The following is a 23,062-nucleotide window of genomic DNA, read 5'->3' as shown; positions in this document are numbered from 1 at the left end:
TGAGATACACGAGGAGTTTGAATGGATACCCATGGAGCATCTGATTTCACCTTTCAGTTCTCGAAATGTATTTGAGTTGGTAGCATACCATTTCTTTTCTCTTCCTTCTTATTTTAGTCACGACCCTTTGGAGGCAGGCTGATCGGGGCAGTCTGGCGTTGATCGTCATGAGGACTGCTGGGCTGATCGGGGTTGACCCTCGCTATGGTTGATGTTTCCGTGTTCTCCTGAAATAGCTGATGACAACAATTTTTATGCTATGCTGTGCTATTATTACCTTTCTTGAGTATTGTCTGTTGTGCCATGCTGATTGATTTGTGCTCTGTTTGCAGCCAAGTTGGTCAAGACCAGACGGATCTTGTCTGCCAATACCACACCGCGATTAGGCTGATGCAGGCTCGGTCTCTTGGACTGGGAATGCGAATGTAAGATGCTACGGAACTCATCCTCATCTGACAGAGCAGCATGGCAAGTGAGACATGGCGTGAGAACCATCCCATGTAGGGGAGGTGCCATCTCTCAGAGGACAAAAACTACCACTTGTTACCTGTCTGCACAGCCCAAGGCGCCCTGGACGTGGAGCCTAGGGCTCACACGACCAACCGTGGGAATCTGGTGGCATACCCAAGATTGGGATGCGACAGAGAATCCCAACCAGAATGCAATCGGTGTCTTCCCGAAACAAGTAAAGTAGGCACAGCACTAATGTAGGTAGGAGGAATGTATGCACGCCTCTCTTGTCAGAGCACCGAAACGCCCACCCTGGACAATGACAGGACCCGCAGAGAGGCAGTTCCCTCCAAGTACATAGATTAACTGAGGTAGCGACCCGACAGCGAACGGCACATCAATGCACTAGCTGCGCTCACCGGTTGTACATAGATCTGCCCAGCCGGGGTGGTGGTGGGCATCCATGGCAAGTCATGGCTATCCATTCGTCACCCGGGCATGCCCACACCCTGAAACTACCTGGAGGGAAAGTGCCTATTTGCCTACCTTACATCACTCTTACCGTCTGGCCCCTAACTAGTCTACCTCTGTCTGACCCCCTTCCTCACTGACACACACATCCACACCAGACTAGCGGGGACCGATCATCATCCTCGTACCCGAGGAGGCGTCATCCTTGTTGGCCTAGAGGGAAGGAAGGACTGGACAGTATGGCCTGCCTTCCGCTATCGTTTCCGGTTGGCAGGGTGGGACTTCCTGCTTCTTGCGACCTTTTCGGGATCCCGCGAGCTCGTGATCGAGTTTCACCGCCTCCTCCAGCTCCTTCAGCTCCTCCAAGGGGGGAAGGGGGGGAGAGGGGGAGAGAACCGTTCCTTCCGTTTCCCTCGACATTACAATCATGTACCTGCCTCCAGTAGTCCAGGTGATTTAACTAACGGATCTCGGCTCCCCCCATCTCGTGTATGGATGTCCGCCCCAGTCAATCATTCCATTTCTTCTCTTTCCTGCGCTCGACTCTGAAAAAAGTAAATTACATGCATGCAACGCCTCACAGCGGGAGAAGTCCCCCGTATCAGCAGCAACAGCAGCAGCAAGCAGAGCAGACTAGGTACCCTCGCCCGGCCTCGCTGTGTGACGAGTTTCGGTGGTATCAAAGACTAGTTGCAGCATCGCAAATCGAAATCTGAGGATGCAGAGAAACCAGACCCTTGCAGATAGGCGAGAGAGCCTGGCCTCTTCCCTGTTCTCCTGGCGCAGTGGATGCGTGTGGGGGGTGTTTCCTCCTTCTTTCGGCTCTCCCTTTTCCTTATTTCCTATTGATTTTTTGTTGTCCTGTTTATCTCACACGGCTGGAGACCACCCTCGTGTCCTCGAGGACTTTCTTTTCTTCTTGTCTCTCGCCCCGGTCTACGGAACACGCATTGGCGCACGCATTGCGGATCTGGAAATGCAGGAGCTCAATGGCGCGCGTGGCGTATTTTCTTTTACGGCACAGCAGGAGAAAGCGGGAAGATGCAAAAGGTTGTGCCACACGAGGGCATCGCAGGGCCCTGACTGGCTTCTCGGAATTTTTTTTCCCCTTTCTTACCTCTTTTCTATGGACCGTCTGCTTTCTGGTTTGACCGCGCATGCAGAGTGTGGGGTCCAGGGTCAGGGTCAGGCGGAAAGCCGGCGATGAGAAGCAACGGATTGATGACCACAGCAACGTAGGAGGCTGGGACTTTTCCCCCTCTGGGACGGAGATGTGCCGGCAAGCGCACACGAGATGGGTGCAGACAGCCAGTCCTCCAACCGTGCTTGTCTTCTTGGCTCTTTTACGCACTCGCCTCGGCCTCCTCGAGTCTGGAAAGCGGCTTGGGATCATCTTGTTGGATCTCTTTGCGGAGACATGTACAGTGTGCAACGGCATCCGCCGTCCGTCTCGTTAACGAGGCCTGTCCTCGTCCGTTGCGGTCCCCCTTCTCTGGCTCTGAATGGCTCGGTCAGTGAGCCAGAGCGGTCAATTTATCGATCGCAAGGGTGACCCCTGTCCCGAGCTGAAGAATGGAGGGCGTGCCTCTAGAGAAAAAAAAAAAAAAGCAAGCGCATGGCGGTCACTCCAACCAGACCCCACGGTTGGCAGGCTCAGGCAGGTTCCGTCCCTCGTCACTCGATCACCAAGCGTGACATCTGGATGGGGAATGGGCTCATCATGTCTCGAAAACATGAGAAGTGATGAAAAGACAGCCCAATTTCGCCTTTGGGTGCTGTCCAAATAAGCTTTGGAAACCAAACATCAAGCTCGCTCGGAACTATACTGTTCTAAGCAAAACGGCCCGCTTTGGTGCCCGCTGTGGCATGGTCCACGCTGCCCGCTATGATCTCGGCGCCCCCAAAGGAATTAGCCCCGGCCCAAGGACAGCGCATGTCATGCAAAGTCACTCCTTGTCATTTCGAGATCTGAGATGGGGAGGGCAGGGCAAGGACAGACGGTGAGGAAAGTGCTGCACTATGACGCGGTCCCGAGAATCAGTGCCGTGGTGAAGGGGCAGAGATCTAGCCTTTTTTTCTCTGTCTCCAGATTAGCCACTTTTCCTCACACGGCCGCACACGAAGTACGCACATCCTTGCGCCTCGGACGGGATCTCATGGCTGTGCCAAGAGAAGAGGACCCCAAATCCGGCCCCCAACTCTTTGCTCCCTGTTCCGTCATGGACTTGTCTACGTATTGATTTTGCTTGCTTGTCTGGGTGGTATCTCTGACGCGTATCCTGATCCTTGCTACCGCACCTTGGCAATCCATGCTCTTTTTCACACGCAGTCATCCTTTTCATGTCATCAGAAAGCAAACTCCAGCCAAAGGCACAACAATCAGGTGTGCTCTCGCAACAACTTCCATGTTGGTTGAGGATAGGTGACATTCTATTGCTCGGCCACTCGTCGATCTGCCGAAATAGATGACTGCAGAAGGTTGCATTTACACTGGCTGTTGGTAGTCCCTTTGGGGCCTTTTGGGACTGACGCTGACAGAGCAATAGAAAGCTCGGGGCGAGAGAGGGCCTTTTGGGCAGGCGTCGTCGTCACCCTCCGGTGGCAGCCAACCTGGCTCGGGCGACAAATACCCGACCTACTACCCTGCCTGCCACTGAAACCGGTGACGATTACGAACCATGAAGGAGGTTTACTCATCTATTCACCTGCCCATTTTGTAGAGGCAGACATGTGAGATACTGGTGGTTCGCTGCTGCCGCTACCGCAAAGCTTGATGGGTCGTTGTCAACCGCGTCGATATCATCGACTGCACTGTACTTCGTTCGTGAGGGCGACGAATCCTATCGTGGCTGACCTCACGATGTCGAGTCTGCCCTGGGGTAAACAGACTGGATTGACTCAGCACGCACGCGCGCGGGACGAGTTCGACGATTGCTGTAATAATAACTCGACAGTTAAGGCCAGAACGGGTATAGTCTGGCTGGACAAGATGGAGGGAGGGTCTGGGGACGGAGCTGAAAACCGTTATATCGCTGCCTATCACTACACCGCCGTCGCTGAACCAAGGAAAAAAAGTCACTGGCCCCGCGCAGATCGATCTCACTGTTACCGTTTCTTGCTGTCCATAGAGCAGTGTTCGTTTCATCGTTACACAGCTTTTTCCCTCAGCCCTACGGCTCGGAAAGGACATGTCGCCTATTAGTCCGTCATCCCTTGCCACCCCCGGCGGGTTTGCCGGTCCATTCGGGGAGGGGGCTGGCCCCCTTTTTTCCCTTGTATCTTCCTCCTTTACCAAAAGCTGACTGCGTGGGGGAATGGTGTTCAAAAAATCTGCAAATGCACTAGCATATGTGAGGTTATCTTGACATCAGGAAATGTCGGGGGGGAAGGCCGTTCATCCCAAGCCTCCCAGAGCTGAGACGAGCTGAGCATTTGGCAAACCTGTCTCTTCTTTACTCGTCTCTTGCTCGGCAAAGCATGGACAACATATTTGGTAAGTTTTGTCGGTGCCTTGGCCGAATTTATACGGTGAAGTCCTGTGGGCGTTCGGTGTTTCTCTGCTCTCTGCCAAGAAAAATAGGCAAGGTAGGGACTCACATATCGACTGATGACAAGACACTTTTCATCACACGATAGCTTCAAGATGGAGTCTTTGCTCCGGTCAGAGTGAGGAATCACCAACATCATGATGCACAAATGTAACAAAAAAGCCCTTTTAGCAACATTGAAATCCGGATTTATGCACGTTATAGCCAGAATCAGCAGTCTGCTTATTCACGTAAAGGATTGCTATTGCAAGAGCAGATGCGACGTCCGCACAAGGCTCTCTCACCGCCAACAGGGCCAAGCAGGCAGAGGTCTTGTCAAACTTTGTTGGATTGGACAGTCCATCCGTAGCTGTGATAAATCTATCGGCCACTTCCGATGGAGGGCTTATTCTTTGCGGCACGGTCTTTTCCAACGGAATTATCCCCGCCCCTCTCAATCTTCCCCCCAAGGTGTTCCTCTCTGCTGCCGTACCCCGGATAGATCGTAGTGCTCGCTTCAAACAAACACCGAGGTAGGGGGTGTGTTGATCCGAGGATGTGACATCGGCCACTTCCTGGAGTTCACCCCAGGTAGGAGAAATCTCGCGCACTGTGGGAGTGACATTGGACCACAGGTCGCCCCGAGTCGGGCGTGCGGCTCGAATGTCGTGGAGTGTGTGTGTGAGAGAGATCTCGGTACCAGTCGTGGCATGGCATGGCATGGCTCGCCGCCGCCGCCGCCGCCGCCGCCGCCGCGGCGCTGCATGCTGCTGCAGACTTGGCAGGTGTGACCGAAATGAGTCTCAAGATTGCAGAGCTGCAAGGTTTCACATAGGGCCCCTATCGCTTAGCACTCCCAATAGGAGTGTTGCATCTGTCCATACCTTGGGATGAACTAGGACCCTGACCCCAGGCTCGTGATGCGGTCAGGAAGGGAAGTTGTACAAAAGACAAGACTCATGCTGATGTAAACCCCCCGATGAAGAGGAGAGAGAAAGAGAAAGAGAGAGCGAGAGCGAGACGCGCGTGCATGATGATCCATGCGGCGTGCTGAATAGCCGTGCTCGCTTTCAGACGAAGTTGTGATAGCCTACTAGCAAGCTTCAAGTAGGCGACGAGAGCGCAGCTGTCTCGTCATGGGCGTGGGGGGTATCCCCGATGACCAGGGTGGGCTGTTCGTCGCCGTCGCCCTCCTCCCTCTTGATCTCGATCTCGCGCAGGGTCCTCCGGTCCCGCGGCGGCACCGGCTCGGCGAGTATGACCGTCTCCACGCCGGCGGGGCTGAACTCCTCGGGGCCCATGGGCAGGGCCTCGACGTCGATGTGCACGCCGAGGATGCTCTTGAGGATGACCTCGCTGCCGGCCTTGCTCATGACCTCGTTGGCGTGCTTGCACCGCTCCGAGGCCACGCACTCGAGGCAGCCCACGTCGCAGCGGCAGGCCAGCACGCGGTCGAGCGCCTGCCTGAGCAGCAAGTCGATGAACTCGAAGGCCTTGGTGTTGATCCCCGAGCCCCCCGCGCCGCCCTTGGCGTCGTAGAAGGTCAGCCGGGCGGGCCGCTTGCGCGCCGTCTCCTTGCCCGCGAACTCCTTGAGGCTGTTCTTGCACTCGGTGCGCACGTCGCCGGGCATGCTGACCACAAAGTTGGGCACGAGGCTCATGACGGCGTGCTCGGCCGCGTGGATGGCGCCCGCGACGTTGAGCCGGCGGTCGACGAGGATCTCGAGCGCCGCGCGGGGCACGTCGATCCACATGCCCTTGGAGTAGCGCACGACGGGCGGGTTGTCGACGTGCACGGCGTCGAGGATCCGGTTGCGCCGGTCCATCTTGAAGAAGCCAAAGACGACCTGCGTGATGCGGATCGTGCCGTGGAACGCGCGCGACAGGGAGCCCGGGATGCGCCGGATGGCCTCGGTCTCGGTGGGGTCGACGTCGGTGTAGTCGCGCTGCTGCGTCAGCCAGTCGACCTTGACCTTTTCGACGCGGGCGATGCGCCGGTCCGGGTTGAAGTCGCGCACCAGGTAGGTCGTGCCCTGGTGCAGGAATATGGCGCCGTCGTAGAGGGTAAAAGTCGCGCGCGAGGCCTCGAGCTCCTCGAGGACGACGTTGCGGCCCTGCGTGATGTCGATGATGGCAAAGTGCTCGTCCTCGGTGTCGCGGATCGAGACGAACTTGGACGGCAGCGGGCGGAAGCGGTCGTGGCAGTGATAGAAGCCCAGCTCATCCTTGACGAGCCGCTGCTCGCAGAGCTCCTCAAGGTCGTCGCCAAAGTACTTTGCGTCTTCTTGCGGGCGTATGGGCATCTCGTAGGCGGCGCACTGGATGTGGCCCTCCCTCACGAGCATGTTGTCTAGGTCGACCTGCAGCTCGCAGTTGGGCTTGGTGAAGAGCTCGTCTGGGTTCTGCATGTAGTACTGGTCGGTCGGGAAACAATCGCCGACCAAGATTGATAATGAGTCCTTGTTCCGGCGTCCAGCCCTGCCGCTCTGCTGCCTCAGGTTGGCGATGGTGTAGGGAAAGCCCCATGTTAGGACACAGTCCAATGAGCCGATATCGACTCCCAGTTCGAGCGCGGTCGTCGCCACAATGCCCATGAGCTTCCCTTCAAACATCTCGGTCTCGATGCGGCGGCGATCCTGCGCCGTGTACCCACCCCTGTAGCCCATGACCCGGGAGCCGCACTCAGACCGCCCCAGAGTGTCGAGTTCCTGTCGGATGGCACTCACGAGCTTCTCGCACTGTGCTCTCACCCGGGTGAAGGCGATGACGCGCACCCCGCGGAGAATCAGTGCGCAAAAGAGACGCGCACACTCAACCATGGCGTTGCCTCGTCCGCTGGTAGGATCGGAAGGGTCCTTGAAGGGGGTGTTCCAGCAGAGGAATTCCTTGCGGCCGGAGGGCGAACCGTCAAAGTCGATGAGCTTGACGTCGTCCATGCCAAAGATGGTACTGAAGTGCTCCTGCGGGTTGGCAACGGTGGCAGAGCACGAGACGAACCGAACGCGCCGGTTCCCGATGGCCGCGCAGATGCGTCTTAGCCTCCGCATGATGAAGGCGACGTGGGAGCCCATGAGGCCGTTGTAGTAGTGCAGCTCGTCGACGACGACGTACCTAAGATTCCTGAGAAAACTGCGCCACCTCTCTTCTTGGGGGAGGATAGTAATGTGCAACATGTCCGGGTTGGTAAAGATGATGCGGGCGTCGTCCCGGATCATGTTGCGGTCCTGCATCGGTGTATCGCCGTCGAAAGTCTCGACAATCATCTCTTCCATGCCCGGCATGTAACTCAGCATCTCTTTCAGGCTCCTCTTCTGATCTTGCGCTAGAGCCTTGGTAGGAAATATGTACATGGCCCTTGTATGGTGGTCGGCCTCCAGCGCGTGAAGGACTGGCAGCTGGTAGATAAGTGACTTGCCGGAACTCGTCGACGTCGAGACCACAACGTTGTGGCCCGCATGTAGGTTGTTGATTGCCTCGGCCTGGTGAGCGAAGAACTGCGTGATGCCCTTGGCATTGTAGAGAGCGTTGACTAGATTCTGGCTAAGGAGGAAATCAAGATCACCATAGATTGGCTCCTGGGCTTCGAAAACTCGGTGACCGTCCGGCACAATCTGACCCACGTACCACTGACTCTCCTTGATCTCCTGCACGATCTCGGGGATGCTCTTTCGTTCTGTGGGGATAGACTCGGGAAGGGTGCTGAAGTCGGGCTGCGGCGAGGACTCTCTTGTTTCGCTCGGAACAGGTATAAAAGCTTGGGCCTCGCTCTCGAGGACCAGCTTCGGGTCAAGCCCTTCCTCAGCACATCGGTTCAAGAACGAGTTGACCGCATTCGTGAACTTCTGGTTCCTCTTCTCAATCAGCGTCGACATCTGCTTCTGACTGTAGACGGGCATCTTGAGGTCCTCCTCGCGCAGTTTTCTGGTTGGCCTGGTCGGCTCGCCGGTCCTCTTGTCCTGGACCTGCCTCTTGAGATCCCCGTCCACAAACTCAAAGTACAGCACCTCCTTGACGCCCGGCTCGGGCAGCTCGTCCGGGTGCCGCGCCCCGAGCTCCTCGGTGCCCGTCAGGCCGCCGACCGACGCGTCGGGCGCGAACCCCTGGGTCCGGAAGTCCTTCACGCGGCTGCCCGTCTTGAACGTGACGTCGCGCTCGGCGCCCTTGACGTCGATCTGCAGCATCGCCTCGTCGACGTACGCGAAGGCGATGCCCTCGGGCCGCAGGGCCACGACGGCGGCGACGTCGGCGGCGAGCAGCTCGCGCTTGGTGTGCGACTCGACGGCCGCGCGCATCGTGTCGAAGGTCGTGGCCAGGTGCTTGCGCGTGCAGCAAAAGGTGAAGACGAGGTTGAGCGCGCGGTGCGTGCGCTCGAGCTGCCGGAAGTACTCGGGCCACTCGATGGCGCAGGGCACGGGGGTGATGCCCGAGTCGCCGCGCTGCAGCTTGGGGTCCTTCTTGGACTTTGCCGCCCGGCGCGGCTTCGCCTTGGGCGCCGGTGCTTCTTCTGCTGGCAGGACTTCAACACCGTCGGCTGCAGCGCCATCTTCGATCTTGATCTCGGGATCGGGAGACACCCTGCCGTCCAGAGGGGTGGCTGCCGGTGGTTTTCCGCGCTTCCGCTTCCCGAGGGTCGGGTTGGCTTGTGGCGTTGCCGAGGGTGCTGACATCTTCAATCTCAGTGAACCAGCACCCGTTCTAGATGTGCGTCCCCAATACTATGACATCTCATCCGTAGACTACAACGCAGCTCTTCTGCGAGATGAAGCGGAGTCCATCAAAGACTCATGGATGGTGACGTCGTTGAGTTTGTCAAGTCGCGAGTTTTAGGCGGCTGCAAACACGAGATTTGCTCGATATCACGTGGGAGCCTAAAGTGCATCATCGCCAGTTCTCGCTAGAGAATCTGGCACATTGCAAAGACGGTCAACACGCAGTGAAATGGGATGTTAACGTGTTGTAATTTGTTTCTAACAGTTGCTTCTTTGATCTACCTTATCCATCATGCAATGCGCGTCACCTGCCTAGGGGCGCCCCAAAATGACAAGGCCTCCCTCCCAATGTCTCATCTAATAGCTGGCGATCACAACCTTGGGATCAAGACCGTCCGGGTATGCCTCTAAAATCTACCTAGTCATAGTAACCACGTCTCATCGGACTTCTGGATGAAATATTGCCATGCATGCGGTTCAGTCCCAATCACAAAGGATGATCTCTAAACCTTATAATCGAACCTTTCCCACATGGACTTGGATGAGCCGCATCCAAGAGCAGCTGTCAACATGCGAATCTTGCATGATAAGAAACATCGGGTATACTCCACGAGTGGGTGGCTCGGCGATGCCTCATCTACCTCATCTACTGTTCCATGGGCATTCTTCTGTGTCCCCTCTGCATTCACTCGCCTCGGAGCTCTTTCTGAATGCCGACCATCAGCTGTATGAAGTTCTCGGCATTGGCCTCACTCAGCTATTGTCTGGTTAGTCTCCCATCTGACCTGATAAATTTCATCCAGGAGAAGAGCATACCTTCATCTGCATGCTGACAGGCTTTGCGTCCTCGCCCTCAAATGCTGGAAAGAGGACTGTGGTGTACTTGAGTGCAGTTCGCTTCTGGAAGTCCGTAGCTGGGACGACCACAGTGTTCAGGATGACACGGTGGGTGGAGTCTTGCCGCATGATCAGGCGAACAACCTTGGACTTGCGCTCGCCGCCAGACTCCTCATCGTCCTCCTCATCGAGGACGGATGCGTCAAAGGATGCCGGAATGGCAACACCCGCTTCGTCGAATTCAACACTCGCCTCGGGCACGTTGACCTTGATGATGCCCGCACCTCGCTCTTTCCAGCCCGTCTCCTTCTCCAGGTGATATAGCCGGGTTCGGGCGGAGAAGATGGTGGCTTCTCCGGCCTCGCCGTCGTCAACAGAGACTAATAGAGCTCGTCAGCACTAGAATACAGTCCGTGGACAGTCGGGAAGTACCTTTTTGTAGCTTGGGCTTCTTTTTATCGTCCACGACAGCCTTAGGCTCCTCTTTCTCCTTTTCTTCAGACTCGACCTCCTCGGCGCCGCTTTGCTCGTTGACGTCAGAGCCTTCGTCGTCGTCGTCGCCCTCTTCAGCATCGCTCTCAGGTGCACCAAACGGCTTTGCAGGCTTGTCGCTCTTAAAGACGTCGCCCGGCTTGGCAAAGCTGGACAGCTTGGCTCCTCCCGGCAAGGTGCTTCCGAATCCGCTGGGAAAGGCACTCCCGAAAGTCGACGTCGAGGGCCCGTTCAGGGTTGCGAAAGGAGATGATGCGCCTGGCTTGTTGCCAAAGCTCAGACTCGGGGCTGCCGGCTTCGCTGCGGGTGCCGCACCACCGAGGCTACCGAAAGGCGATGCCGAACCTGCTGCACTGCTAGCACCACCAAACACACTAGGTTTTGCTGAGCCACCGAGCGCGCCAAACGGAGAGGTCGTTCCTGTGAGTTTGGAGAGGCCCGAGCTGGCAAAGGCCGAGGAGGATGTTGTAGTAGAGGCAGTGTCTGCCTTCTTGGGAGAGGCGGCGCCCGCAGCCTGAGCTGTCGTGTCTGTCGCCTTGTCTGCGGCCACGGTAGTTCCCTGTGAGGTGTGGGTTAGGCGTGTTCCGTGTGTTGGCCGAGTTCATAAACAACTTACTGTCTGGTCTGCCGTCTTGTCCTCCTCAGTAGCCTGTCCGTCCCGTTGGCGCTTCTTATCGCGCTCAGAGATGGTTGCACTGCTGGCAGGATCGGCGCCCTCGACATCCCTCTGCTCGTCTACTTCGTCATGGCCTCGCTTCTTCTTGGGAGACGAGACCTGCTCCTTTAGCGAGTCCCTGTTTGCGCCTGGCAGGTCGAGCTCCGGCGTCTTGGTTCGCGCCAAAGCTGCATCATCATCCTGCCCTGCCGAGGCGGTCTTGGTCTTGTCGTCAGAAATAGCTGTCTGCTTCAGCTCCTCCCTGGTCGCCTTGGTCTCCGCGTCTTCCTTGGGGCTGCCTGCTGTGACAGGATCGGACAGATCGCTGGTGTTGTGCGTATCGTCAGCCATGGCTGTCAGCAGGCTGTGATTGCGCTCGTGTTTGCGCGCCTTTGCTTTGCTCGCAAGACCAGGCCGGTCAGGATGTGGGGAATAGCAAAGAGTAAATAGCTCTGGATTCCGCAGTCGGGTGAGCTGGCAGGAGGGATCGCAGAGCAAGAGGTAGAAGAGAGGAGTCGCGGAGCTGATTGGAATATGTGAGCGACAGTTGGGCAGAGCTGAGAGGGGAGTGAGGCTGTTTGACCAAACAAAGAGATTAAATTGCACGGGTGTCGAGCGTTGCTGGTGCCGAACCAATACAATGGCAACTATCAACACATCCACAGCACTGACGTTAGCGCCAGTGGGTTGTTATCTTATCCGTCGATCGGCGCACATCCATCACGTGGTGTGCCAGTGCCAGCTGTACAGTAGGTGTAAGACGCCTAAAACATCCACTAAATCCCAGCCTGAACATCAACCTTGGAACCTCGAACACTGGAAGATATTGAAAACTGATTCCAGGTTGACATGGTATCAGCCTGTGCAGTGATGATGGCAAGTCAACCCCTTGGTGCTGGGAAGGATAGCAACTGAGCTGACTTGTCAGATATTAGGTGAAAATAAGCAGCCGGTCGCAAAACCCTGACCCTTTCTCCCTGTGATCTCTTATTGAGCAGGTAAGGTAGTGTAAAGAATACCACAGGGAACTCGGACAGTAAATGCGAGCGCTTCTGTTCCATCTCCCAATACAGCAATGAAGGCCTTGGTCAACAACTGTTCCTGACTTAACCCTATATAAAGACAACTCTTTCTGTCAATGCTAATGAGAATTGCCTCTGTTGTCTGGAAATGAAAATGCCCATGGTTGATAGTCGAAGTATCGTCAACAAAGAATGAGAGTTGAGCATAGAGACTAAGCCGAGATAGGAAAGTTTAGATCTCATTCCCAGATAGGGCAGTATAGACCAGGCAGAGGGACTGGTCCAATCATTGATGATACGGTCGATAGGCCATGCATGCAGGATGTGAATAGATAATCCCAAGGAAGATGTGACTTGATTGACTACTTGCTGATGCTGCTCGTACCACTATCAATGAGCCGCAAAGAGTTTCCCCCTCTCTTAGCAAGACATCATGGTTCGGACCATCATCTACAACGCCTCTATCTTGACTCTGGATGTTGCAGACAGTTTCTACTATCCCGGGACCGTCGAGATAGAGAATGACCGGATCATCAAAGTGTACAGCGGCAAGCCGGGTGACGAGACCCTTAATGACCCATCAGCCGTTCTTCTCGACGGCACGGACAAGCTGGTCATGCCCGGCCTTGTCGACTTGCATTTTCACACATCTGTTGCAAAGGTACGCTGTGATGCTTTTCTGCTTGCCTACCATTCTTGAAGATTCTAACTCAGTGCAAAAGGGATTCGGGGATGAACTACCACTCAAAGAATACCTGGAGGAGGTCTGGTACCCCGCCATAAGGGCGTTGGACAAGGAGCGCGCCTTCACGGCTGCGATGCACTCGTACTGCACCGCCGTCAAGTCCGGCACAACCACCGTGAACGATATGTATCGCTTCGTCGGGTCCCTTGCGGACGCAGCCAGCAAGATTGGCATCAGGGCAGTCCTCAGCAACGAGGTGGCCCTGCCCGAATACAAGCTCGATCTCCTCGAGGACAATGAGGTCTCCTTCAGGGAGAACAACGGTAGAGATTTAGATCGTATCCGCGTCTGGCTGGGCCACGAATGGATGTGCACCTCGGATCTGGAACTCATGGCCCAAGTTGGACAGGCAAAGAAGAGGCTCGGGACCGGACTGCACATACACCTCTCTGAGTCGGAGCAGGAGGTCCAGGAGGTCCAGGCCAAGTTTGGCATGACGCCAGTGGAGATAGCTTATGAGTCTGGGTGTCTGGGTCCCGACACAGTGGCCGCGCACTGCGTGCACTTGACCGACGACGACATCCAGCTGCTTGCAAAGACCGGCACTTCAGTCTCCTACAACCCAGGCTCCAACGCCAAGCTCGGCAACGGCATCGCCCGCTTGCAGGATCTACAAGCCGCGGGTGTCAACGTCGGCATGGGCATAGACGCTTTTGAGTGCGAAAACAGCCCCGACATGTTCGAGCTGATGAAGTTCGGCTCGCTGATTCAACGGGGGCTTCACAAGGATGCATCGCTAGGGAAACCACCGCAGATCCTCCGGATGGCGACCCAGAATGGCTGCAAAGCACTCGGCATCGACGCCGGAGCAATAGAGCCCGGGAAGAAGGCGGACCTCATCGTCCTCGACCTCACCAAGAACCATATGTTCACGCCCCTGCTCAAGGATCCAGCGAGGCGGAAAACAATGCTAGAAAGCCATCTCGTGTATGGTTGCAACGGATCCGCAGTGCAGCATTCGATCATTGACGGGAATATTGTTATGAAGGATTTCAAAGTGCTAGCCATTGATGAAGAGGCGATAAGGAAAGAGATGGATACCGTGTTCGAGGGCATAGCGGAAGACATGAAGTCGCTCATCACAAGAGTGTGATGAAATGCCTCGATTTGCAGAAAGCATTGAACAAGGCGCGCCCAGGCAAGATTTCCAACACAAAGAGAGATCGATCTCATCGTCTGCAAAAACTAGTCAGAATGCACCAGGTTTGACAAAGGTGAGGGTTACCATCAACCATACCAATGAAAGCCTCCCATTATGTGTTGGCACTGATTTCGCCAAGCACATCGCTGTGATCAGAGCGCCTCACACACTGCAAAATGACCCTAGCAGTTAAGAGCACGAGCATAAGAGAGCATTAACTTGTGTTCGATTCGTGTCATCCAGCCAAATTACAGTAGTGATACATGTCATCATGATATACCCTCTGGGCCGAGCCACAGCCAGCCGGGCCAATGTGCGAGCCCACGCCCAAACCGTTCCTCAAGACAGAGGCCATCTAGCTGATAAAGCACAAGCAGCCCAGGCCCAGGTAGAAGACGAATAGGGGGTAGACTGCAATCCCCACCCTGTTCTTGACCACGCCGCTGCCTCCAAGGATGCTGACGCCAGCAGCCAGAGACCAGGCTACCAAGACCAGGTAGACGGGGATCCTCGCGATCTGGGGGAGGTGGAGAGCTGACATCATAGCAGCGAGGACGAGAGGGAACAGCGTGTAGCCAATGATGCAGACGCTCTGGGCGAAGGAACTGGGCGAAGAAAGAAAAAAACGTCAGTCAGCACTTTGGGATAGGGTCTCGATTTGAGCAGACAGGGGGGTTTGTGAGGCCGACTTACATATTGCCTCCCAGCAGCTTGATCTGCAGCGTGACGACGGCCTCGCCGATCCAGACCATGGCGAACACGCCGCTGAACCGTATCTCCCGCTGGTCGGGCAGCGCGTTGAGGCTCAGCAGCAGGCTCAGCAGCAGGCAGAAGATGAGCGGGCCCCAGAGGTCCCAGTCCCGCAGGCCGGGCGTCATGTTGCTCTGGTTGAGCAGCGACTCGGCGTCCATGACGCGGCTCGCGAGGCCCGTCAGCTCCTCGCGCGTGCCCGACAGGCCGGCGCTGCGCAGGTTGGCGTAGGCGCCGCGCAGGCCGTCCTCCGACTCGAACATGGTGCCGCCGAAGAGGTAGCGCGGGTACAGCACCTCGCGCATCTTGGACCAGACGGCCAGCAGGTCGCGCCGCAGCGTGTCCCAGACCGACTCGTCGATGGTGTTGACGGGCGCCGTGCGGTCCTCGCCGGGCACGCGCGACGTGAGGTAGTTCTCGTTGATGGGCCGTGACGACGAGGCGGAGGAGGAGCCGATGTTGCCAGTCAGCGGCGTTCGGGATTGCTGGTTTCCGAGGGGGTCGTCAAAGTCGTTGAGATCGGCTGTGAGGACCGCAAAAGGGCTGGTTAGCGAGAGTTGGTTTCAAGGGGACTGGGCGATGGCCGTGATGAAATGGAATAAAAAGGTCAGTTGCGAACGCAAGCACATACCCTCATCCGGATCTATTAGGTCGTCCTCATCGTCGACCTGGGGAGTCTGCATGTAGTCCTTCCTGCTTGACGATGCCATTGCTCCTCCTGTTCGGCTGCGCTTGGCGAGTGACAATATTCAAGATGCGGCTCGTTCTGCTCGAAACCGTTCTAGAAGTTTGAAGTCTTTCGGTTTGTGGCGATTCAGAAGCAGTCGGGTCTGGTTTTGATTGAGAGAGCAGCAGGATATCTAGCTGGGACTTGTAAAAGGGTGCCTGCGAGACGAGAATCCACGTTTCCTCAAGCTAGTACTTTGTCGTAAATGTCCTGCCCACTGGGTTGGCATTACGCATGTGCAGGTGGTCCAAGCTCCCTGGTGCCTTTCGGAAATCCCCACCCATTCCACCACCAACCACCACACCACCACATTGACTTCCATCCATCCCAGGCCCTCCTCCCTGTCTTCAGCTCTCATTTCTTATCTCCCTTGTGGAAAACAGAAGACATCAAGTCCATGTTGGCGTCAGTCAGATACGAATCGTATTGTCCCATTATTAAGGAGCTATCTTTCGAGTTACACCGAGAGAGCTTGGTAAATGCATACAAAACATGTTGGGGGTATCTTTCGCCGAGCGGTCTTTCACGCCTTTCAATGCACAGTCTCTGATAAGACTTCATGTTTCCCTACTTCGATGGACCAAGTCATAGATGGCATGCATGCAGAGAAGGAAAGAACTAAGAAAGAAAAGAAAAGGAAAGGAAAAGAGATGTCAAAGAACACCGCATCGTTTCAGTCGATGTGACTATTAGGTTTTTGACCAGGCCACAGGCATCTTGAGGGTAGCGCTCATCTTCCTCTCCCCTTGCCATGCTGCATTGCCATTTTCTGAATGACTCCTATCGATGATAGTGATGATGATGGTGGTGGTGGTGATGGTGACGATGATGGATGTGTGCCTGTGCAAAAATGGGGGAGAAAAAAGGCCGACTACGCCATGACTATGGGATGGAGATAAATGAAAAGTCTGAGGATTGGGGGTTCTGTCAATGAGACCCGGGCCACCTTCTCAACGGCTGACATCAACGACTCATATCAGCGCCAGAGGGACCTGTATCCCTGGCCTTGGTCGGACGAACTCCCAGACTGCGATGGGGTCGGAAACACCGGACTGGAAGCCGACGAGGAGCTCGCCTCCTGGGGTAAGCCATGGAAGGCTGTATCTGCTTGAGCCTGCAGCTGCTGCGGAGCGTGCGAGGCCGGATAATGATGCTGCTGAAAATGTCTATAGTTGAGTGCAGGTGCATGGGCGACGTGGGGATGTGGAGCGGGCTCGTAGACAGTGGTATGAGTGACGTGCGGCCGGGACCAGCCTTGAGGTTGTTGAGCATAGGTGTAGTTCTCAGTGCAGTGTAGCATGCTATGTTGTTGCTGCTGCAGCTGAGCGTAACCCCGTCCTTCCTGTACGTACTGATTTCCGTAAGAAGTGTCCAAACCCGAGCCTCTGGCCCTGTCGAGCTCTTCCCATCGCTGAGACGCCTGGTTCTCGGGGCCGAGGTACGACCGCGCTCCTGCGTTCGGATCCCATATCGGTAGTCCTTCTGGTGGTTGAGACTCCCCTGCCGGCAAGCCGTGGCTGTGTGATACCAGATTGCCGTTGATACCAGCCAGGGCCCACGCGAAGACCGCAACATCTCGGATGGATCTCATAAGCTGCTCCAGTGGTGGGCCGCCCGCAGCCTTGACGCTGTCCCTGAGCGGCATAAACTGAGGCAGCAGGGGCGGTCGGAATGTATAGATGAGCTCTGGTGGTATGGATGGTCGGATTGGTTGTTGCGCCCATGGCGCCGCGAAAAGTCCATTCTGGAACTCCCAGGACACGAGCGGCGGGTGCGGAGCCGGGATCGGGGGTCGGGCCTTCCTGAGGATCACCACCAGCCCATCAGATGTGCAGGAGACAACGGCTTCAAGCTCTATCGAAGGCAGAAGCTGACGCCTCGTATCAACAGCCGCTCCACCGCTGTTGACAAGTGCTCCATTGTTGTGGACCGCCTGACCAGAGCCATTGCTAAATGCTGTCGGAACCGCCGTGCTTTCGCCGTCCGAGCCTTGGTAGGACTTGCGGCGCTCACTAGCCTGTGTACTGAGACTTCGTAACAGGCCATTCCTCGGGGAGCCGGGCTCCCGCTCGACTTTGATCTCTGGGCCTGAATCATCTTCTGAATCGAGATCCATCTCGTTGTCGAGCTGAGCCCCACCGCTCTCCGAGTCGCTCGTAGAACAGCTCAGGTTACCATCCTCCTGTGCTTCCATCTCAGTGTCGGAGAAATCTTCTTCCGCTCGGGGATCACGGAACCAGAACCGCAGGTAGGCAATGGAATCGTTCGCCTTGGCGCTCTCCAAACACCTGAGGGCTTCGGGGAGGCAGTTTTCTTGAATGCATCGATAGAAACTCAAGTCCTTGATCTGGTCTGGGCGAAGTCCCAGGATGGACGAGACTGCGTTTGTGGCAAACATGACTGTGAGGTTTCTCGTGAAGCGGTTGAGGATCAGCGCAGCGCGAGGTTCCCTCTCCATAGGCGGCATCTTGAACTTGGGTGACAGATGCTCCAGCATGTGATATCGAGGATCCCGGGGCGAACAGGAGAATATCCGCCGTATCTGGGGGGCCTCCATCGCTCGTCCTGGCCGTCAATCGTCAGCTGGCTGAGCTTGATACAAACCCTGCATTGATATGTCGAGGTTTTGGGTTAGGAATGTACATACTCTCGCTCCTGGCACCCCGCCTGTAGATGCTTGTCGACGCCACCAACACATCATGGACGATCGTGAAACAGCACTCGCAGCTCACCCATTGATTACTGCGGGAACATATGCGCGCGTAGTGCAGGACGGCAGCCTTGTCTAGCAAGACGCCTCGGCTATGCACGGAGCGCGCAAAGGGTACCTCGTCCGGGTGGAAGTAATCAAAGCATGATTTCCCCTTTACCTCATCCGGCTGGTAGCCGAGGATGTCGGTGATCGACTCGGACGCGAAGAGAATGTTTGCCTCTGGCGAGAGATCTGGCATCGGAGGTCCCGGTTCAGCAAAGATGCACGACAAGACGACGTGGTATTTCCCCGCCCGCGCATGACTAGCGATTTGCTGGAGAATGCTAGGTACTTACTATGAATAGTGATAAACGTGTGTTCCATTGGGGTTGAAGAGTGTCGGCCAATTGATACAGAAATGCAACTCTTCGGTTACGGGCGACCAAGCACGGATACTATCCTCCATACGCTGAGTGGTGAAATGGGCAGGCCAGAGCAAAACAGCGATGGTGATGATGATGATGCGGACGATGGTGGTGGGAGCGAAAGTAAATTCTGGGTCCAAATCAAGCCGGTGCAGGTCAACGAGAGCCGCCCTAAGACACGGCACACTGGCAGAGGGAGGCAACAAACGGTCCTCGTCTAGGTTGTGTCAACCAAAGCTCCTAAGCAGGCCGCAGATGGCAAGTTCCGAGACGTTGTGTTCGGAACGGTGCGCCGCCTTTTTTTTTTGGTCGAAGAGCGCCAAAGCGTGGGAGAGCGTGCCAGGCGAGACTATCACTGTACAGACGTTCCCGTATTCCCCAAAGATTCTCACTTGTCTTTCGACGCCGGGCGGTTCGAGTAGCACACAAGTCTCCCAGTGTCACCTAAAATTGGAGTCAAACGAGCGTTCAATCGTTCTACCAGGCCCTGGTTTGACGCAAGTGACTGGTCCAGAGCGATGATAGACGGGAGACAAGACGACGGGAGACGGCAGTCTGCAGGCTGCGTTGGCGAGGTCAGGGGATTCGGGCCCCAGTTGTGTGCAATGCAGTGAGTGAGTTCTCCCCAAAAGGCGACTCTCGTCGCTTTGGTCGCAAGAGAATGACTTCCACGCAACGTTCCACAGCCACCTCTTTACTGTCTTGGTCTCGTTGCGGGCCCGAGGACAACGGACGCGCGGGATTTGTAGGCAGTTTGATGCTTCCAAACCACCTGGACAGAGAGAGACAGTCGCCGGGTGACGACACACAGCCCTGGTGTCTTGAGGTTGGGGTCTTCAAGGTTGGGTCGAAGGACCCAGGTGGAGACGGCGGGGGCGCCGGAGAGGGGATCGACCGCCAGGGCGGACTCTTGAGGAATGAAGCTCCCGTTGGTGCACTCACACCTCCAGGTCTGGCTGCGAATAGCTCCAGTGCCAACCCCGACCGCCGTAAACCTTCAAGAGATAGGCGTTTGGGGGGGGATGACCGACTATGGCGTACTGATCGTCGCCCTTGCACCCTGGGTGGTGTTTGTCGTCTGCGGCTAGCAAGCAGGTACTTCGTAGGTAGACGTTAGTCGAAATCAGGACTCTCTGCCAGGCTGCAACTCAGATCGTTTGAGATGGCTTTTGGGCTTGTTTGCATATGCAGCCGGATCTGTGATGAAAGCGGGAGACCACTGCAGCACACGTCTGATTGTCGTCACAGGCCTGCTGCCCGTCGTTAGCGAGAGTATTGGGTCTGCAGCGTGATTCCAGGAAACACTGAAGTTGGGAAAGAATCAATCATCAAGAGAGAGGAGCGCCGAGACGTCAAATGAGGAGACACTCTTGATTATGTATTCCCATGAGCTCCGAGCTTCCCTCTCTCCTGCTCTCTCTCTCTCTCTCTCTGTCGCTCGCCCAAGCCACCCTCAAGTCGCTCGAGCTTATTCGCCAATTCGCCAGTGAGGATCAGACAACATTGGATGGGGTGGGTTGAGGAGTCGGACAGGGGGCCGGGGGGTTCGCAAGAACAGGGAGCAGGCCAAGAGGGACTTGGGAGACTGCAGCTGGAGGTGTGGAGAACGCCGCGCATCCGCCCACGCTCCCAAGCGCTGCAGTTTAGGGTCTAGAGCTCGCGCGGGCAGGGGATAGCTCTCGAGACGACATCAGCTCTCATGGGCAACCCTGGGTCGGGATGCTCCACCCTCCTCTGCTAATATGCGGCAGCAATGAAGCAAATGTTCTGATGCTCATTGTGAGTTCTGACGAGCAACGACTGCGGGCAGGCCTGACGGTGAGGGGCAACAGGCCAGGCCAAGCAGGCACAGTCAGCGCCCGGCGCAAGGAACAGACACATGCTTGGCTGCTCCATGCAAGGAAAATCCATATCCACAAATGCGCATCCGACAAAAGCTCGTGAGTACTTGTACAATGGCATTGTCCCTTGACATCTTTGGTGTTGCTACGATGATGACCTCACTCAATCCAGTATGGAGACTCGGCGACTTCATCCAGGCCGACTCCCTCCCATCAAGTCCCATACAAAGAAAGGGAAAGATATGCAAGTCGGTGTGCAAAGGCGCTTTCTTGGCCAAACCTGTTCACCGGCCACGCCTGCATGGGTCTCACTGCCTTCGTAATTACCAATTGTTTGCCAACAGATGCTGGAGCGTGAGCGTAAGCGCGTCACGACCCCCCGGCCGAGCGGCTTGCAGTACTTGATTTCCAGGTTCAGAATTCTTGGCTCGGACAAGTACAGAATCGCGAATGGGCATCCCATAGTTTCCAGAACATGCACAATGACACTCGGTTGGTGTAATCTCGTGGGTTTCTGCAGGCCAGTTCATCCTGCCCGGCCCCTCGGCCCTGCCCCGGGGGGGGCTGAACTCAAAATTTCGATTCCCAGCTTCATGGCAAGGGTTTCCTCTCTGTTTCGGAAGACCTTGCGAGCGGTCTACTCTGGGCCCAGGGTCCTTCCATTGGGCGACGCTTTCAGGGAAGACACGCCAATGGCCATATCCTGGCATGGATCATCGTCTTGATCCGCATCACCGGAAACCTGATAGGTGGGAGCCTATCGTCGATGGACACACAGTTGGCAGTGTGTCGACATCGGTGACGAGAACCAGGTTCCTGGGCCTTCTTGCAGGGGATTTTCGAAACATTTGTGCGCTCATGCTCGTGGGACCTTCTCGTCATGCACGCATCCCCGTCGAGGCGCCTGTGTGATAGAAACCCAAGCCTCACAACAGTCGGAATCGCTCCAGCTTGGAGAACCAGTGTCGCCGGCAAGGCTAACAAAGTGCGTATCCCATATCTCAACCCTTATCAGGGCTCAGCATCCGCTTAACCTTTTCCGTTTCGACGTCCTCTAAATACGGACTCGATCACGACCTCGCTTCTTAAAGTGGCACGATCCGGGGACCCTCCTTGCATACGGTCTACAGTGTAGACTTTGGAAGGCGGTGGATCCGTTGCCCATCACGCTCAGCTCCCAAGAAGTCGAGGGGAGGAAAGCGATTGCCATAATCCGTAAGCGCAGTGGTGCCAGGATCAACGAGGCTGGGAACAGTCGCCAGTGGATTCCCTGCGTCCATCCTCCGAACCGCCGATTGGAGCACGGGATGGATTCCAGGTTTACGATATGTAACAGTCCATCTGCAAACACCTTTTCTGTTCCTTGTTTGTCCGAGAATCGGAGATCGGAAGTGCGAGTTGCACTCCGAAAGATTTCGGGGATCGAGATGGCTGCCAGCTCATTTTCAACACTGGCCTGCCAGCCCGAACAAATGAAAATCAAGGGTAATAAATGCAGAAGCAAAGTGATCACAAAGGAAGCCACAAGAAGTAGGCAGCAGCTTACAACGTACAGAGCATGCAACCGGTTGACCTCATTCTACAAGTACACCATCCTATCCTTGTCCCTTTGCTGTCTCAGGCTAGCAAGGTTGGCAGGGGCCTGCCACTCGTGTTCACGCGAGAAGCCTAGCGCTCCCAACGTAAAGATCAGCAGGTGTCAAAAGGGTTCAGCTTGCCGGGGAACCCGTCCCTCCATCCCGAACCGATGGCGGGATTCCTGGTGGCCTTTCCTCCATCGACAGCGGCTCATTGGAGAAGTCGGTCCATCCTCACTTTCAACAGTCATTGCGGAGGATCCTGAACGGAACCTCCCGCGCCACTCTTGAGCAAACACACCCATTACAGCTACCCGCTACCTTTGGCAGGACGCAAACTCTGACCAACTCGAAGAGAAGTGAGATGAGATGCTAACTTTGCTCCTCGAAACGGTGAAAATAAGCGCTTGAGACATTGTCCAAGTGACATCGCACGACAACGTTCCAAAGACATCGATGTGCACCAGAGCTTGGATCACAGACTTCCTGGCCATGCAACATCACTTTGGAATCCCAGCCGGGCTACCCTGGCACATCCTCTCGTCTTGAAGACATCCGTCCATCACTCTGCTGTGTTGGCTGGCGGCTTCCTTCCCAACGCCAAGGATCCGCCATGTTGTACAGCTTTGTTGTTAGCAGCCGAGCTGCAAGCCCCCTGTCTGTGGCCTCTCTGGTGAGTTCTCGGTTGGCAAGAAAGTTGTGCTACCCATGCCCAGGTGCAATGCCGTTGGGTGTAGCCAGCCTCACTCTCCAACGCCCTTCCCGGTCTGGAAATCCACGGACGACAGTACTTCCGTCGGGCGTCCTGGAGGTGCGGAAAGGTCCCGCCAATGCGGTTACAGAAATCTGTGCCTATCTGTTATCACGGCAATCTCCGGGTTGGGTGACGGCTTGCCTTTGAGAAGCAGAACCTTTGGCACCCTCTTTCCATGCCCTGCTATTGTCGTGCTGATTCTGCTCACTTCTGCTTATTTCGATGATTGACTGCTCACTCTCTGCTT

General features: G+C 55.9%; 5 protein-coding genes across 5 annotated transcripts; 1 reads left to right on the top strand and 4 right to left on the bottom strand.

The window, feature by feature from the left end:
• Positions 1-5,551: 5,551 nt before the first annotated feature.
• On the bottom strand, positions 5,552-9,115 carry E0L32_011131 (uncharacterized protein; the record flags this gene model as incomplete). Its single annotated transcript, XM_031133826.1, has 1 exon — positions 5,552-9,115. One exon carries the CDS (start codon positions 9,113-9,115, stop codon positions 5,552-5,554), a length of 3,564 nt encoding a protein of 1,187 aa, XP_030988697.1.
• A 727-nt stretch (positions 9,116-9,842) lies between these two features.
• Positions 9,843-11,492, bottom strand: E0L32_011130 (uncharacterized protein; the record flags this gene model as incomplete). Its single annotated transcript, XM_031133825.1, has 4 exons — positions 9,843-9,914; positions 9,974-10,374; positions 10,427-11,045; positions 11,103-11,492. 4 exons carry the CDS (start codon positions 11,490-11,492, stop codon positions 9,843-9,845), a joined length of 1,482 nt encoding a protein of 493 aa, XP_030988696.1.
• Positions 11,493-12,596: 1,104 nt separating this feature from the next.
• Positions 12,597-14,001, top strand: E0L32_011129 (uncharacterized protein; the record flags this gene model as incomplete). The annotated part of the gene is made up of 2 exons (XM_031133824.1): positions 12,597-12,824; positions 12,886-14,001. The coding sequence occupies 2 exons, from the start codon at positions 12,597-12,599 to the stop codon at positions 13,999-14,001; spliced, it is 1,344 nt and encodes a 447-aa protein (XP_030988695.1).
• A 403-nt stretch (positions 14,002-14,404) lies between these two features.
• E0L32_011128 (uncharacterized protein) lies at positions 14,405-15,509 on the bottom strand (the record flags this gene model as incomplete). The annotated part of the gene is made up of 3 exons (XM_031133823.1): positions 14,405-14,654; positions 14,743-15,322; positions 15,431-15,509. The coding sequence occupies 3 exons, from the start codon at positions 15,507-15,509 to the stop codon at positions 14,405-14,407; spliced, it is 909 nt and encodes a 302-aa protein (XP_030988694.1).
• A 993-nt stretch (positions 15,510-16,502) lies between these two features.
• On the bottom strand, positions 16,503-18,023 carry E0L32_011127 (uncharacterized protein; the record flags this gene model as incomplete). Its single annotated transcript, XM_031133822.1, has 1 exon — positions 16,503-18,023. The coding sequence occupies one exon, from the start codon at positions 18,021-18,023 to the stop codon at positions 16,503-16,505; it is 1,521 nt and encodes a 506-aa protein (XP_030988693.1).
• Between the last annotated feature and the right edge of the window lie 5,039 nt (positions 18,024-23,062).

This window comes from Thyridium curvatum, assembly GCF_004353045.1.
Source record: "Thyridium curvatum strain D216 chromosome Unknown NODE_98_length_142638_cov_87.939612, whole genome shotgun sequence".
NCBI classification, from domain to species: Eukaryota; Fungi; Ascomycota; class Sordariomycetes; order Thyridiales; family Thyridiaceae; genus Thyridium; species Thyridium curvatum.
Note: the sequence above shows the minus strand (reverse complement) of the source record. Positions and strands in the feature narration are given on the sequence as shown.